Genomic DNA, 14,500 nt, shown 5'->3' on the forward strand with positions numbered 1-14,500 from the left:
ATTATTTATCTTTGGATATACAGCAATGGACCTCTTAATTTTATTGAATAACTGCTGATTGTGCCTCCCCTTCCCATGGTTTCCTTTCCCTTCATTGCTGTTGTAAGTTTGTCTCTTTCTGAGGAAGCAGTACTGGTTCTGTTAGTAGATCAGAGCTTCAGCAGCCTCCTGCAACTTTGTTACAGTCCTTATGCCTCTTACAAGCAAAATACAGATCTATAGGAACTGATGGTTGAACTTGATGTACTGTTTAAAGGAGGAAATAAAAGACTCGTGAGGAAAGATAGGTCAGCATGGCAATAAAGGTCTGTGCTTCCTTCATTACATACAGTCTGTTTCTGTTACAAGTTCAGTGTTTGTAACTAGATTTTGAAAGCAAGTGGTGTACTGGAGCTAAATGACTTTATAAAATAATGTTGTTGTCTGATCTTTTGAGTGTTCTCTCTCTGAGATTATTCAGGTCACAGACTGTTGAGAGCGACTGTTGTCTGGTGCGGGAGATCTGTGGAAGATGCTTACAGAGGAGATTGGATTAGAGTAGATTCTTGCTGCTTTCAGTAACAGCTGTGGCATCTTAGTGTTGTTTGATAGCGTCTTAAGCTGGAAGAAGATTTAACAGTCAAAGCATAAAGGAATTTTTTTGTCCTCTTGAGAAAAGAAAGCTTCCTTCCATCTTCTTTTGAAAGTCTACTTTCTGTAGTTAAAAAACAAAACCAAACCCCCACTGTTCCTGTAGATAGACTTTTTTTAATATGGAAGCTTTTCCAGTTATTAATGTGATGGTCTGAAGTATTAAGGCATTGACAGAGCCTTGGACACTGTCATTGGCACACAGCGCTGTTGACAGAGCTGGGATTACAATTCAGGTTCAAGTCTTGCATGCTGGTGCTCAGTCTGTTTGGCATATTTTTACCTCATGGTTACAGAGCAAATAATTCAAGACTGGATTTCATTTAGATGCCTAGATACCACATCCAAGACAAAGTAGGTTTTTTGCGAGTTTTGTTTTGGGTTTTTTTTGATGCAAAGCCAGGGAAAGAAGCAGGGCAGCCCTCTCAGGGATATTAGGCTTTTGGTACCCTGGGTTACCTGTTGTAGATGGATTAGTTACGAATTATATAAGCTCTTGTGCCTGTTCCAAGACCTATAAATCTATACAGTGCTCTTTTTGTGTTTAGAAATAGCTTAAAGTTTTACCCTTGTGTCCCATTTTTAATTGCTTGGTTGGTTTGACAGCTGATTCTTTTCATTCTTTTGATGTAGCAGCAGTCAGTTGTGCTCCCCTAGGAGCACTTGGGAAGAATTTTTGGGTTACGTGCCAGGACGACTCATACTCGGACTAGAATGACTATTTATGAAAGCTGCCTGGCCAGAGACGACTTATTATCGTAGAAACAAGTTGAATTAATAGATGGCAGCAATAATAGGCTAGAGATTGCTTGTTTATGAACAGAGTATTTTAGTGAGCAAACACCAGCTGTGCATGACTAAGGATGGCACAGATCCAGTTGGGAGGCTGCATGCTTGTGCTGTCACTATGAGGCAAGCTCCCCGTCAGATCTCCTTTGACTCTTCTTTTCTTTCCAGGAAGATTTACATTTTTCTCTATAGCATGAAGTGGTTTTTGTGTTGTGAAGGGCAGAGGAGCAAGAAGTAAAACCATATGGAACAAATTAGCATGTAAGCATAAGCAAGCGGCTTCCGTCTGCAGTAGTGGGGGCACGTGATTGGAGGCATCCGTTTTAACTGTTCTGGCCTAGCTCTGTGTCAGGGAAATACCGGGTCAAGCAGACCAGGACCAAAATTTGAAATGCATTGAGAGTGATTTTATCTTGGGGAGTGGCCTTTGTTTTCCCAAGCAAACCCACCGGTTGCGGAGCAACGTCGCGTTTTCAATGTCTGCCCACTGAGGTCTGGGTGCAGTGGGAGCTGGGAGGCAGCCGGCCGGCAGAGAGCAGGTGGAGCTGGGGAAGCCGGTGATCACCTCAATGGAAAACGCTGAATCAAACAACATCACAGCCAAAATGTCACAATGCAGACTTTTTTTCTTTTTTAAAGCTGAAAAGTCGTGTGGATGTGCGCCTGTTAGACACGTGTGCATGTAAGAGCTTTCTCACAAATACGTAGTAAGTTATAGCATAGAAATTGTGTAGCTGTGAACAATGTCTTCACGTGAATTCACAAGGTGATAAAATTAGTTTTAATTATTTCAAACTGTGTATTTAATCAAGCAACACACATTCATTTTAAAACTACTCAAAATACATCTGGCCTATTTTCTTTACATTCCATCTTTTTTCCAATATTTGGCTCCTGTAGTTAAACAATTTGTCTTCAGGATAATGTTTGACAGCTGCGTTAGTAGCTGACCTCACCATGAATATACAGTTCTTTCTAGTAAGGAAGAAATTCCGTGTGGGGGCAACAAACAAATCTAGAATAATTTAGACAATAACAGGCTCATTCACTGAATAATTATCGCGTGAAGGCAACTTTTGACCTGTTTTGTCCTCTTCCTGTGCAACTTTCCTAATTATTAGGGTTTGATTTCCAGGCATCTTTACTTTGTTGCTTAGAGAATCAGAAGACTTTAGTTGCTATAGGTAAGGCGTTAATGCTTGTTTCGTAATGCTAGAAAGTGTCAATGAAGCTGGAGATGCCAGTTAGAATTGATGTGGCTTATCTTGCAATGACAGCTCAGATCAGCTGAGAAAATGAGAGAATAAAGCTTTAACAGTCTTACTGTTTTTCAAGTGAAAAAATGAGTAAAAGTAGAAATATTTTTAAACATAGGCCACTTAAAATGCTTTATTTTAATCAAATGACTATCACAGAATCACAGAATCACAGAACGTTACGGATTGGAAGGGACCTCAAAAGCTCATCCAGTCCAATCCCCCTGCTGGAGCAGGAACACCCAGATGAGGTTGCACAGGAAGGCGTCCAGGCGGGTTTTGAATGTCTCCAGAGAAGGAGACTCCACAACCTCTCTGGGCAGCCTGGTCCAGTGCTCTGTCACCCTCACTGAGAAGAAGTTTCTTCTCAAATTTAAGTGGAACCTCCTGTGTTCCAGCTTGTGCCCATTACCCCTTGTCCTATCATTGTTTGTCACCGAGAAGAGCCTGGCTCCATCCTATGTGCCTAATTTGAGGAAAATTAAAATTTTTACTTTTTCTTTTCTTTTTTTTTTTTAAAGTATTGCATGTAGAATTAATTACCTGCACCCTGGGTTTCCCAGTGACTGAAAGTCTAGTGCAGATGTCAGAGAGACTGATGTGAAAGGTGGAGCATGTTTGTAATAATGTGGCATGCTGCGAAGAGTGAGTGAAACAAGTCTGCATTTCTAGGATAGAGAGTGAGAAAACTGCAGTGGGGTTTTCTGGCTTTAATCCAATTTACAGCTCGGCACTTAAATAGTGTGCAGCTGAAAGAGAGAATTAGGGATTAAAAGATGGCTATTGAGTGTGTCAGTGTGTCAAACGAGGAATCCAGAGCCTACCCTGATTTTAAGTTCCCTTTTGTCCTATGTGTTGCTGCTTCCAGTTTAGGATTAGCTCTAAGTCTATAATGACATTAAAAGGGTAAATTGAGAGTCCTGGTGGTGGATTAAGAGCACCAGCTTTAAAAATAACTGGCACCTTCACTTAAGCAGAGCTGGAACTTCTGCCTTTGGAGTGGGCTGCAACTGCTGAATATTGGGAGCGCTTCTAACATAGGGTATCCTGCACCGTATAGAGCAAGGACAGCTCATTAACCTGTGCCTCTGTCCCTCCCAGCCTGAGCACCAGGGAATTCTGGTGGTCTGCAGAGTTTACTTCAAAGTGAAACATCAGCCACTAACGTCCAGTGGGGATACATTTGCCCTACCAAGTATGGAAAAAAGTAGTAGAAAAGATGAGCAAAAAAGAAATGAATGCTGTCAAAGAGTCTCTGGATGTTTAGCAGTAACGTAGGCTATGTTGATTAACAGCTATTTATAGCAGCTTTTTGTGAGCTGATTTTTCTTTTCCTTTTTTTTTTTGTTTTTTTTTCTCTCTGTTGGCACGGAGTCTTTTATCAGGCTCGTTCCTCAATAAAGCATTTGGCAGCTTGGAAGAAATCGATGAATATCACCAGATTCTCCACTGAACACAGAATTCTGTGTGGAGGAGTTCGCTGTGATATATTAATGGAACTGGTTGCATTTGGTTGAAAAATGTAATTGATTTCATAGTTAGTATTACCTGAAAGACAAAAAAGGGAACCTGCATAAAGAAAGGATATTGGAAAGACTAAACAGTGCTTAAGTGTCTGCTAAAATAATTAGCAGGAGGAAAGATACGGGTCATTTTGTCATTAGCACGGACCTGTGTCACCTGTACCATGTACAGTAAAACTCACCTGCCTAAGAAAACAAACATAATAGCAACTGAATAATTTTGAATCTGCATCAGGAAAAGCAAAGGAGGCAAAAATTACTGTTTTTTTGTTTGATTTTTTTTTTCCAAGACCTCTGTCTGCCAGTGTGTAGAGGGACTGTGTCTAACATGACCTGCAACAACTTTAATTTTTTTCCTGCAAAAGGATTTATTACAATTAAGTTCAGAGGTTGAAAATTATTAATTCAGAATCTTGCAAATCTCTATCGCTCATGAGGCAGTGGCCAAGTTCAAAGGCTAAACTGAACTTCAATTTTGTTGAAAATCTTGCCAGAGGAGTTAAAGGAAAGGATCTTTTTAGTGAGGTTATCTATGCCTGTAATTTGTACACTGCACAAAATGAAGCTGTAGGTTTCTCATCTTTCAGGGATATATGCAAGAATATCTTATTTACCTGTTGATGTAGCACGTGGTTTCCCTGTGAATATAGAATCTATACCTGATGACTGAGAACTTGTTTTCATTGCTTAGTGTAGGTGCGAGAAATTTCTAAACTGGCTTTAAAATTTTACTGTATTTGCACAGAGTAAGAGGTGCAGTGATGATACAAGTGATGCCATAGATGTACCTTATGCTGAATATTTGCTGCAAATCTTTAGAGAGGTCTGATCATGCACATTAATATCTTGTTGAGAAGATTAATGGTAGCGAAGTAAAAAAGGTGATGTAGTCAATGATGTAAAAGCAGAAGATGAAGAGGAGTTACAGTTCTTTACCACAGTCCTTTATTCTGTAAGTATTTTTTTTGTGGTCTTGAGCTCACCAGTGACCAGATGAGACAGTGCCAGGTAGCACCAGTGCTGCAGGAAGAGCCCATCCCAGATCTCTGTGCTAGAGAGCATTTAGCAGTAAGGCGGGAAGCCTGAAAAGCATTGATAAGAAGATAAATGTGAACATCTGTGAGTGTTTATGTTTTGCTGAATAGACCAAGAGAGCACTTTTGTGTTTTCATGTGCTGGCAATATGTTTGTTTCTAATTTTGTGTCCTCTCTGCCTGATGAAATATTGCTAAGGATCTTACTCTGTATGAAGAGGTTGATAATTCTGCATGTGTTTCTTTAGCGTATCTTTTCAAAGGAGCTTCTAGTGATGTGGAAGTACATGGTTAAATCATATGGGATTGATTACATTGTCAGTTATATCTTGAGAGTTTACGTTGTTCAGAACTTGCAGTGAGGCAGGAAAAAACCACAGGTCTCTAGAGGGTGTTTTCCAGGCTTGGTGAACTTGAAGGTTGATTCAGACTTGCTTCCACAGCTGGGCAGGTGGAAGGAAAAGGACAAATGTGAACTTGAGAGCAGCAGTTTGGAACTTGGTTATTGCAATGCCAGCTGGCGAGATGGAGCACTTCGTTTAATAGCACAGGATAGAAATATTTCTGTAAGGAGAAAATGCAGCTGTAAGAAGATGGTGGGGTTGTATTACCCGAGTCCTTTTCCTGCAGAGTGCCGAGGGTGGCTGTAGCAGTGGTGGATGCTGTGCTCTGAAAAATGCTTAGAAGGGGGGGGACTTTGACATGCTTTGATGTTCTTTGAGTGCTGCATTTCTGTCTGCGTAACCCTAGTATTACTTAAGAAAAAACGATTTGGCATCAGTGTGAGCTGTATATGCATGTGAAAATAATGCCAGGATATCAGAGGAATCCTAGAGGTTTTTTTAAGTTGTCTTCTTGGTCCTGTTTGTGATCCCCTGTAATCAGTTCCTTCTGCCCAGATGTTCTTTTTTGCCTTGTCTGATGTTACGTATACTTTTTAGGATTTGTTTTAATACAGCAGCACTTTGAAAGACTTGCTGATTTATATGAAGTGTCGGCTACATAGGTGGAAACATGATTTATTAAAATGTAATTTCATTTTTTTTATTATTGTAACTCATGCAGCTGGATTAAACTTTGCTCAGCATGAGAAGTGTCTGGTGTTGGTAATTCTCATTAAGTTTCATGTGGTAGCATCCAGGAGTGTGGTAATTATTTCATAGCTTGGGGATTTAAAACGTTGTACATGTGGGAAGAGGTGATGTGGACTGTGCTGTGCCTGTCTCAAAAGATGCTTTTCCAAGGCAGTGAAACCTTGAGTGAAGGGTTGTTATTAGCATTCTAGGGATGCTTACACATTTGAGAGAAACAAAACTCAAACCTTAGCTTATTGGGCCAGCGCTTCCTGTATAAGCTGCTACTTTCAGGCAGTGTGAACTCTTTTTACCTAACATGTTGACTTGCTCGGTGAAGGAAAAAAACCTACCTTAGGCTACCTTTTGCCAGTGATTTAAAGATTTTCCAGAAGACGGTTCTCCTATAATCCTGTAGAAAGCACTGTGCTTACAGGAACTCTTGTGCTTTCATTAACATGAGTTGTAGAAACTGGAGACTGTTTGCTTGTTGAAGACAACCATTTTATTGACCCATATCCACAAATAAAAGCGGTGCATCTCGGAAACAGGCATCTTTCTTATTTTTGAGAAAGGGTGGACATTTTTTTGAGAAACTCTCAGATTTATTGTATTAGTGTGCAAGAAAGATCAGCTTTGTAATTTGGAGCAGTAGCTGCATTTTCAAAGTCCTCCTAGGTAATTGAGGGCTATTTTACCCCCGTGAGCATGGATTTAGTCTTAATTTCAGGAAATTTGGTACACTCGTACATACATAAAAAAAACCTGCTGACTCCTATGAATAAGTGGCCCGTGGTGGTGAAAATCTGACTATGCCCAGGAAATCAGTCAATGGAATTAATTTAGATCATCCTAAATCTTCAGTCCCTTTAAGCTGAAAACAAAACAGTAGTGAGTTGTGAGATGATTGTGGTTAATCAGTCAACGGGTAGTGATGATCCTTGTTGGAGGGAATGCCTCAAAAAGTTGAGGGAAAGGATGTCAGTCAGGTTTAAAACACTGTAGGTTTTTCTGCAAATATTTACTTTCATTTGAGAAGGAATTAGGTGGCACAGCCCTTAGGTGATGTTTTGATGGGTTCTGTTAGCTGCTGACACAGATAAAGGGACTGAGTCATGAATCTTTCTGATCTGTTAAAATATGCATTTTGTACAAGAACAAAGAAGCTCTAATACTGTTGTTGATGGCTTTGAAATCTAACATAAAAATGGGTCTTCTCAACCTTTTTGTAATTGCAGCTTTCATACAGTAGGCAAGCAGTAGAATAATTTGTCAGAGTAAGTCCTGAACTTTTTCGTACCATCTTTCACAAGATGTTATCAAGAAAGAAATGTTAAAAAAATCTATATTAAATAATCCATCTAATTACATGTGCTTTGCTCTGTTTAATAAAAAATATATCGAATAACTGAACCCAAATTCAGTTGATTTTTGTAGTAAAACCTTATTTTTCAAAGTACATGGTAGATCAATTGTAGTAATGTTTTTTTTTTTACTTCTGGGTTGTAAAATTTAAGGTGCATTTGGCTTATGTTAGGTAAATTTACTGAATCCCAGAATCACAGCATGGTAGGGGTTGGAAGGGACCTCGAAAGATCATCCAGTCCAACCAACCCGTGCCAGAGCAGGATCACCCAGACCAGGTCACACAGGAACACGTCCAGGCGAGTTTTGAATGTGTCCAGAGAAGGAGACTCCACAACCTCTCTGGGCAGCCTGGGCCAGTGCTCTGTCACCCCCACAGTAAAAGTTTTTCCTTATGTTAAAGTTGAATCTCCTATGTTCCAGTTTGTGACTGTTGCCCCTTGTCCTGTTGCTGGGCAGAACCAAGAAGAGTCTGGTCCCATCCTCCTAACGCCCGCCCTTTAGATATTTGTAAGCATTCATGAGATGCCCTGCTTTAACACTTTGAACTGCTCTGCTCTTAAGGGTGTCTTCAGAGTTCAGTATCAACAGCTTAAAAAAAGAGAAGAAGAAAAGAAAGCAAGCAGCCTTCACAGACACCCCTCCCCCCCCACAACCTCAAATTACTACATATGTTGTTGTAAAAAGGGTCAGTCTTGCTTCTCAGGTGTCCAGGAGTCTGTGAGTTAGTTTCTTCATCTTAGTTTAAATTCAGATTTATTTAAAAGTAGTGGCCTGAATTAAAAGTGACCTTTTAATCTAGGTGCATTTCTGTTTGTTTTTGTTTGTTTTGGTTTTTTAAATTTATTTTAAAAGCAAACTGATTGTGATGCCACAGAATATCCTTCAAGTTTAGAAATCCTGTTCAAGGGTAGAGATGCTGTACACTTGCAGTAAAAGTCTCGTACTCTTCTCCTAACCAGAAACTTGATAGCTGTCAATGAGCCTTTGTCTTTCTCTCCATCTTTCCCATCAAAACTGTGATAACAAAATTGCTTAATATATGATACCAAATTATGAAAGCATCTTCCACAAAATGAAGCACATATTTTGAAACACAGATAGTGAACGTCTGATTTGGCATTGTTGGAAAAGCTCCCATTGCTGCCTTAACCTTTCAAACAAGCCCTTAAACATACTTGCTTGCGATTTTGCAAAATGTTGACTACAGTTAGCTTTTTATATTAGAAAAACCTGATGTTCAGCACTTTAAAGGGCTTGCTCTTTACTACTTAATTTGCAGAACTTAGAAATTGGTTGTGTGTCTTGCCATCTGTAAGAAAAATAGTTTAATTTCCACAAAATATGTGTGTATATCTATAAAAAAACATATAGAAATGAATCTTGGAAGTCTAGACTACATAGTTGAAATAATTTTTATTTAAAGTTTATTGCCTAATGTACCATATGTAGTTGAATAAACGCATGCTTTTAACATTCTTTTGTGTAAATGCACTTGATTAAAATGTTATGCCTGCTTAATTGGCTTCAGAGACTTGCATTTCAGTATTTTTAAGATGACTGCAGAAGTTTACTCTGGCTACTTAAATGAAAGATAAAAACCTGCTTTTCACATTCCTCATAGTCACTACTATAATTCAAATCGCATTGATTCAAATATATTTACAAGCATTGCTTGTTTTTTTTTACAATATAATTTGATACCTTTTAAAGAAAGTCAGTGTATTATTTCTGCATAAGTACATGGAGTAGAAAGAACATTGCTCGTAATGTTTGTTAATATAAAGTCTGTGGTCTACGTTGTAAGTAAGAAAATGTGCAAGTGAGAATTCTGTGTATTGAGAATATGGATTTTGTGAAGATGTCTGCCTCAACTTTGGGAGACATTTTTGTATTTCATGCTTCAATTGCAATTTAGAAAACAGTGATAACTTAGGTCTAAAATCAAGATTTTTTTTTTTCCTGTGGGCAGTTTTGAAATGTTGCTTACCTAATAATTCGTGAAGGAAGACCGACATTTTGACTAACTCTTTTTCTTGTTACTTACACAGACAAAAGACGTTGGCTTGCTTGATGCAGACATATATGGACCTTCAATTCCAAAGATGATGAACTTAAAAGGAAACCCAGAATTAACACCAAGTAAGTGGAAGTGATTTTTCTTGCTCTCTTCTTTGGACAGGGATGAGCGTGGACCACTCACTGGTGCTCCATTGGGGTGGCACAGAAAGGATGCAAATGGAAGGTGAAGACTTAGTGGTTTTGGTTTTGTTTTGGTTTTTTATTTCTTCTTTTTTAGTAATGAGCTTGCTTTAAAAGCTAACTTGTACAGCTAGGAGCACATTCAGGGTCTTTTTTTTTTTAAATATTGGTCCACAGCCTTTGGGAGTTTCATAGATTATTACTAGAGATGCTGAAAAGGGTAACTAGGAAAGGAAGGTTATTGTCAGTGGTTTTAAACTTGCTATACAGGATCCCACTACTAAAATTAAAAACCAAAAAATCCCAAATTAAAAGCCAAAAACCACTAGTCTAGGGAAAAAAGCCAAAGACAAATCTAGGAAATAAGAGAAGAATCATTACAGTAGCTTGTATAAAATGTCATTGAATGTGTTTGATCTCTCTTTCTTCAGCCAAGCACACTGTGCCACTGATGAATTTTTATTTGAAATTGTGTGTTTAGGAATGCAGTGGTGGTGACTTTGCTACCAGAAGTTAAAGACAGTAGACACAACTCCTAGTTTTCCTTTTGCTAGCAAGGATTCTGGTCTGGGGAGAAGTAAATTCAGGTAGGAGAGTTTGAAGAGAAGTAAGGAAGACCTAAAGTAGAAAGGTTGCATTAAGTCTGTTTACCTTTCAGAAATTTAACTTCCACCCAGGCCAACCAGGGGTGAAACTGAAGAATCGCTTTATCCTGATACCCTGTTCATGTGGTGCTTGAGTGAAAGGGAATATGCCCTTTTTTAAGGGACACTGAGATGATAGGATTTGTTTAATGCTTTGTTTTGCCCGTCCTGTGATAAAGTGCATGTAATTATAAAAATTAAAACCACGTAACCGCAGACAAAACCAGTCCCATATTGTAACACTTGGCCTATACATTAAAAGTACCAGGAACCTACTGAAGAAAGTGCAGACTGGCAGTACTTGTTGACAGGGAGGGATGAAGGACATGTACCAGTTCAAATAGGATATAAAAGGGCTTCTGTGAAATGGTCGGCTGTAAATACCCGTTAACGCCCGTGGGGAGTAATTGCTGGGTGAAAGGGAAGTTAAATATTCCTTCAACTTCCTATCCTGCCATGATCTTTGGTTTCTCACTCTGCTGTTGTTGTAGAACGTCCGTTTGCAACTGTTCTTGATTTGTGCATGTGGATGGGGGTGGCTGTGGTGGCTGTTCTGTACATTCTCACGTGGTGTAAAGCATGCAGAGAGAAACAGTGCTGGTATCTTTAAAGAGTGGTTATTGTCTCTGCAAAATCAGTAAGTGGCAGATTTAGGATTTCTTGTATAATTAAATTCTGTCTCCTTATGCTCATACCTTGTACTTCGGATAAAGAAAAAGTGATGTATTTCCATATATGGATGCACTGCGTGTGTTTGCCCGTGCAACTGTCAAATCAAGTACTTTCTACGTTTAAGTACCTGGCTTACAAATACAGGCTTCATTTAGATTAATTTCTAAGAGAGGAGGAGAGTACTTGGGTTTTTTTGTTGTGTTTCTGCTTTATTTTTTGAAGTCAAAGGCTAATTCTGATGTGTAATAAGGAAATAACTGAGCCCTCTCATGTTTCATCAGTAGAGCTTGACTTCCTGATGCAAATTGAAGTATTCTTGCATTCTCTTCTGCTTTGGAGCCCGTTGAGGGTGTATGTCATACAGGCTGTGTTTTCTTGTAACAGATTATTTTGCTATGAATTTTACATTTGAAATGGATTGCACAGTATGAACACAAAAGGGACTGTGTCGTGGTGTTCTTTGTCTCTTTCCTCTTTTCCTTTTTAAGTGGTGTTGACTTTTTTCCTTTCCAAAGGAGATCAGGTAGAAATTTGAGTCTCCCATTTTTTTTCTCACTGCCTGAAAAATTGATTAGATAACTTTGAGCTTCTTACACGTTTTGCTGTGTGTTTTATCAATCCATGCTGAATTTAAATCCATGTCATAAACCACAAATAAAAAGCAAGTTACTCAGTCTGTTTCATGTGGTCGTACAAATTAACTTGCTAGGAATGCAAGAACTTAAGAGTATATTGACTCAGATAGTGGGGCATCTCAATTTTGTCTGTATATAGATTTCGGTAACTGTAGATATTCTGGGTATGCAGCTGAGAATTCACTGTAAGCTTTTGTCTTAACATATTTTGAGTGTTGTTAAAAATATGTAATTCAATGTAATAGAAAGAAATTGGAGGATTTCCCTGAATTTAAATTGCTGCTGTCGACTTGTAAGCACTAACATTGTGATGGCTAAAATGTGTTCTTTCTACTTCCGTGTGGAATGTATGAGCAAATATTAACAGGATTTAAGAACATACCTTATTTTTTAACAGAAAATGAATTTATGTACTTCAAAAGCTTAACACATTACACAAGTCTGTTGAGGAACTTGTGCAGTAATTCAGTATGAATGATAACAGGACAGGATTTGTATTCCAGAAATTCTACTCACTTCTCTGTGCACTTTTGACTCTTGAGCTGATGAAGCTGTAGAGTAACAGCAATGAAAGTGCTGGCAAAGTAGCTGACATTAAGATTATTTGGTTGTGAAAATAGGAATTTGGAGGGTGTAGGAAGATTTAGTTGTGAACTTTATGGATCTCTTTAATGAGTGACAGAGAAGCTTGAAAGGAAGTGATCCATCATAGGTGTACATATATGGTGTGTATATATTTTTTTACAAGGGCAGGTAGCGATAGAACGAGGGGGAATGGTTTTAAGATGGAAGAGAGGAGATTTAGATTAGATATTAGGATGAAATTCTTCACTGTGCGGATGGTGAGACACTGACCCAGGTTGCCCAGGGAAGCTGTGGATGCCTCCTCCCTGGCAGTGTTCAAGGCCAGGTTGGACAGGGCTTGGAGCAGCCTGGGCTGGTGGGCGGTGTCCCTGGCTATGGCAGGGGTTGGACTGGATGAGCTTTAAGGTGCCTTCCAACCCAAACCATTCTGTGATACTGTGGTTATATTTATATATGTATAGACATAAAAATGTGTATGACACTTGTATTTTAGTATAATGAGGTTTAGTGTTATTTTCTGATTTCTTATGTTTTCAAGAATAAAACAAACTCTGAAAAAATACTTTTTTGTACAGTAATTGAGCAAACCCAGGCAGTTCTGTGTTAAAGATGTGCATTAACAATGCATACCTAACAATCAATAAGTCAATTTAAAATGTTTTTAATAGCATAGCAATTAAAAATTCTATTGCTGCCTTCAACATGAGGCCCCGAATGGTGAGTAATATAATAGTTCATATGTGAATCTGTAGAGTAATCCTGGGAGGTCCTGAGTGCTCTTTATTTTTGTTTCTTTTCTCACATGAAGTGGTTGAAAAGGGATTAAGGATGCCTGGTACCATACAGAATAAATCCATGCAGCAGTTATTACTTCTGAATAGAAATTATTATAGTTACACTATAATTTAAATTTTCGAAATGATTTAGGAGTTCTTAGTGAAGTGACAATCTGTATAAATGGGAGATACTCCACTAATTTAATTTTGCAAACTGTAGTGCATTGGAAAGTCTGCTAACATTTAATAGAATGTAATTCAAAAGACTGTAACTAAATGGGTAGAGAAGTATTAGTTAACAAATTCACAATTTAATTGAATTAGCTAATGGACGTTTAACTATGGAATAAATATTAACATCAGCTGCAATGTATACATAGGGTAACACTTAAGCAACAAAAACATTGCTTCTATTCTTTGCCTAAATAATTTACTTAAAAGCTGTTTTCTGGCTTAGGGAATGGCATAATTTCTTTTTAAATCTTTTTCTTTTTTTTTTAAATCTACCATTTAAAATAGTTGGCAGAGAGTAAAAGCTATTATATTGCCAAAAAAAGCACTGCTATTTTTCCAGATAAATATAAGCTTTATTAACTTAAATTATGATGAAGGTTTTGATGGGCTTTTTTTCTTTGTGACAATCAAATGTGCTTTTAGTATTTCAAAGCTTTGTTGACGTTCTATGATATAATTAATGTCCTTTTTATGTCTTAATAAAATAGTACGTTCAAAACATCAGTAGTTGACATCTGTTTTCAAAATTTGGAATAAAAAAGAATTTCTGTGAGAAAGCTAGCAGAAATGTCCAGCCCCGTTGGGTGTAATAACACTGCGGGAGCTGTGGAACTGAAGTTACTGGTAGAAGTGGACAAATGTCTGCTACTCTTTACTCTGCTAGCAGAATCTCCTAGCAGAAAGTAATAATTTACAACAACATAGTCTGTTGTGACTGTTTACAGGTGTTTGCTGGAAATGGGTGGATCAAGGGATTGTGGTGCATCCATTTGTGGGTTAGAAATAGAAAACTTGGAGTGGACTGGTTAAATAGAGAAAATGTTACATAGGTGCTGAGGTAACCATGAAGAAGTTTCCTGATCATACGTAAGAGTTTAATTGTAACAGGCACAGCCTGCACTCTTCAGCAAAGTTGTCTTTATCCAGACAGTGGATGCTTCACCAGTGGAACTGCATCACGATTACTTTAAGTAAAAAATAAATTTGGTTCTTTTAAAAAAGTCATCGTTTTCTACTGCCACTACCTGTCGATTTGTTAAGCAGGGACTTCTGGATCGTGTGTGCTAATGGTATGCTTTGCT

The 14,500-nt window shown here is 38.2% G+C and overlaps 1 protein-coding gene across 1 annotated transcript in view; it reads left to right on the forward strand.

Annotated features, from left to right (window-relative positions):
- Positions 1-14,500, forward strand: part of LOC104538246 (iron-sulfur protein NUBPL-like) — a gene marked incomplete at its 3' end in the record, with an annotated part of 53,094 nt that overhangs the window by 8,694 nt on the left and 29,900 nt on the right. The window contains exon 4 of the mRNA XM_010181385.1: positions 9,722-9,812. Within this exon, the coding sequence (XP_010179687.1) occupies positions 9,722-9,812 (91 nt within the window). The remainder of the gene's footprint in view (positions 1-9,721; positions 9,813-14,500) is intronic.

Source organism: Mesitornis unicolor, unplaced genomic scaffold (genome assembly GCF_000695765.1).
Source record: "Mesitornis unicolor isolate BGI_N332 unplaced genomic scaffold, ASM69576v1 scaffold12643, whole genome shotgun sequence".
In the NCBI taxonomy this organism is placed as follows: Eukaryota; Metazoa; Chordata; class Aves; order Mesitornithiformes; family Mesitornithidae; genus Mesitornis; species Mesitornis unicolor.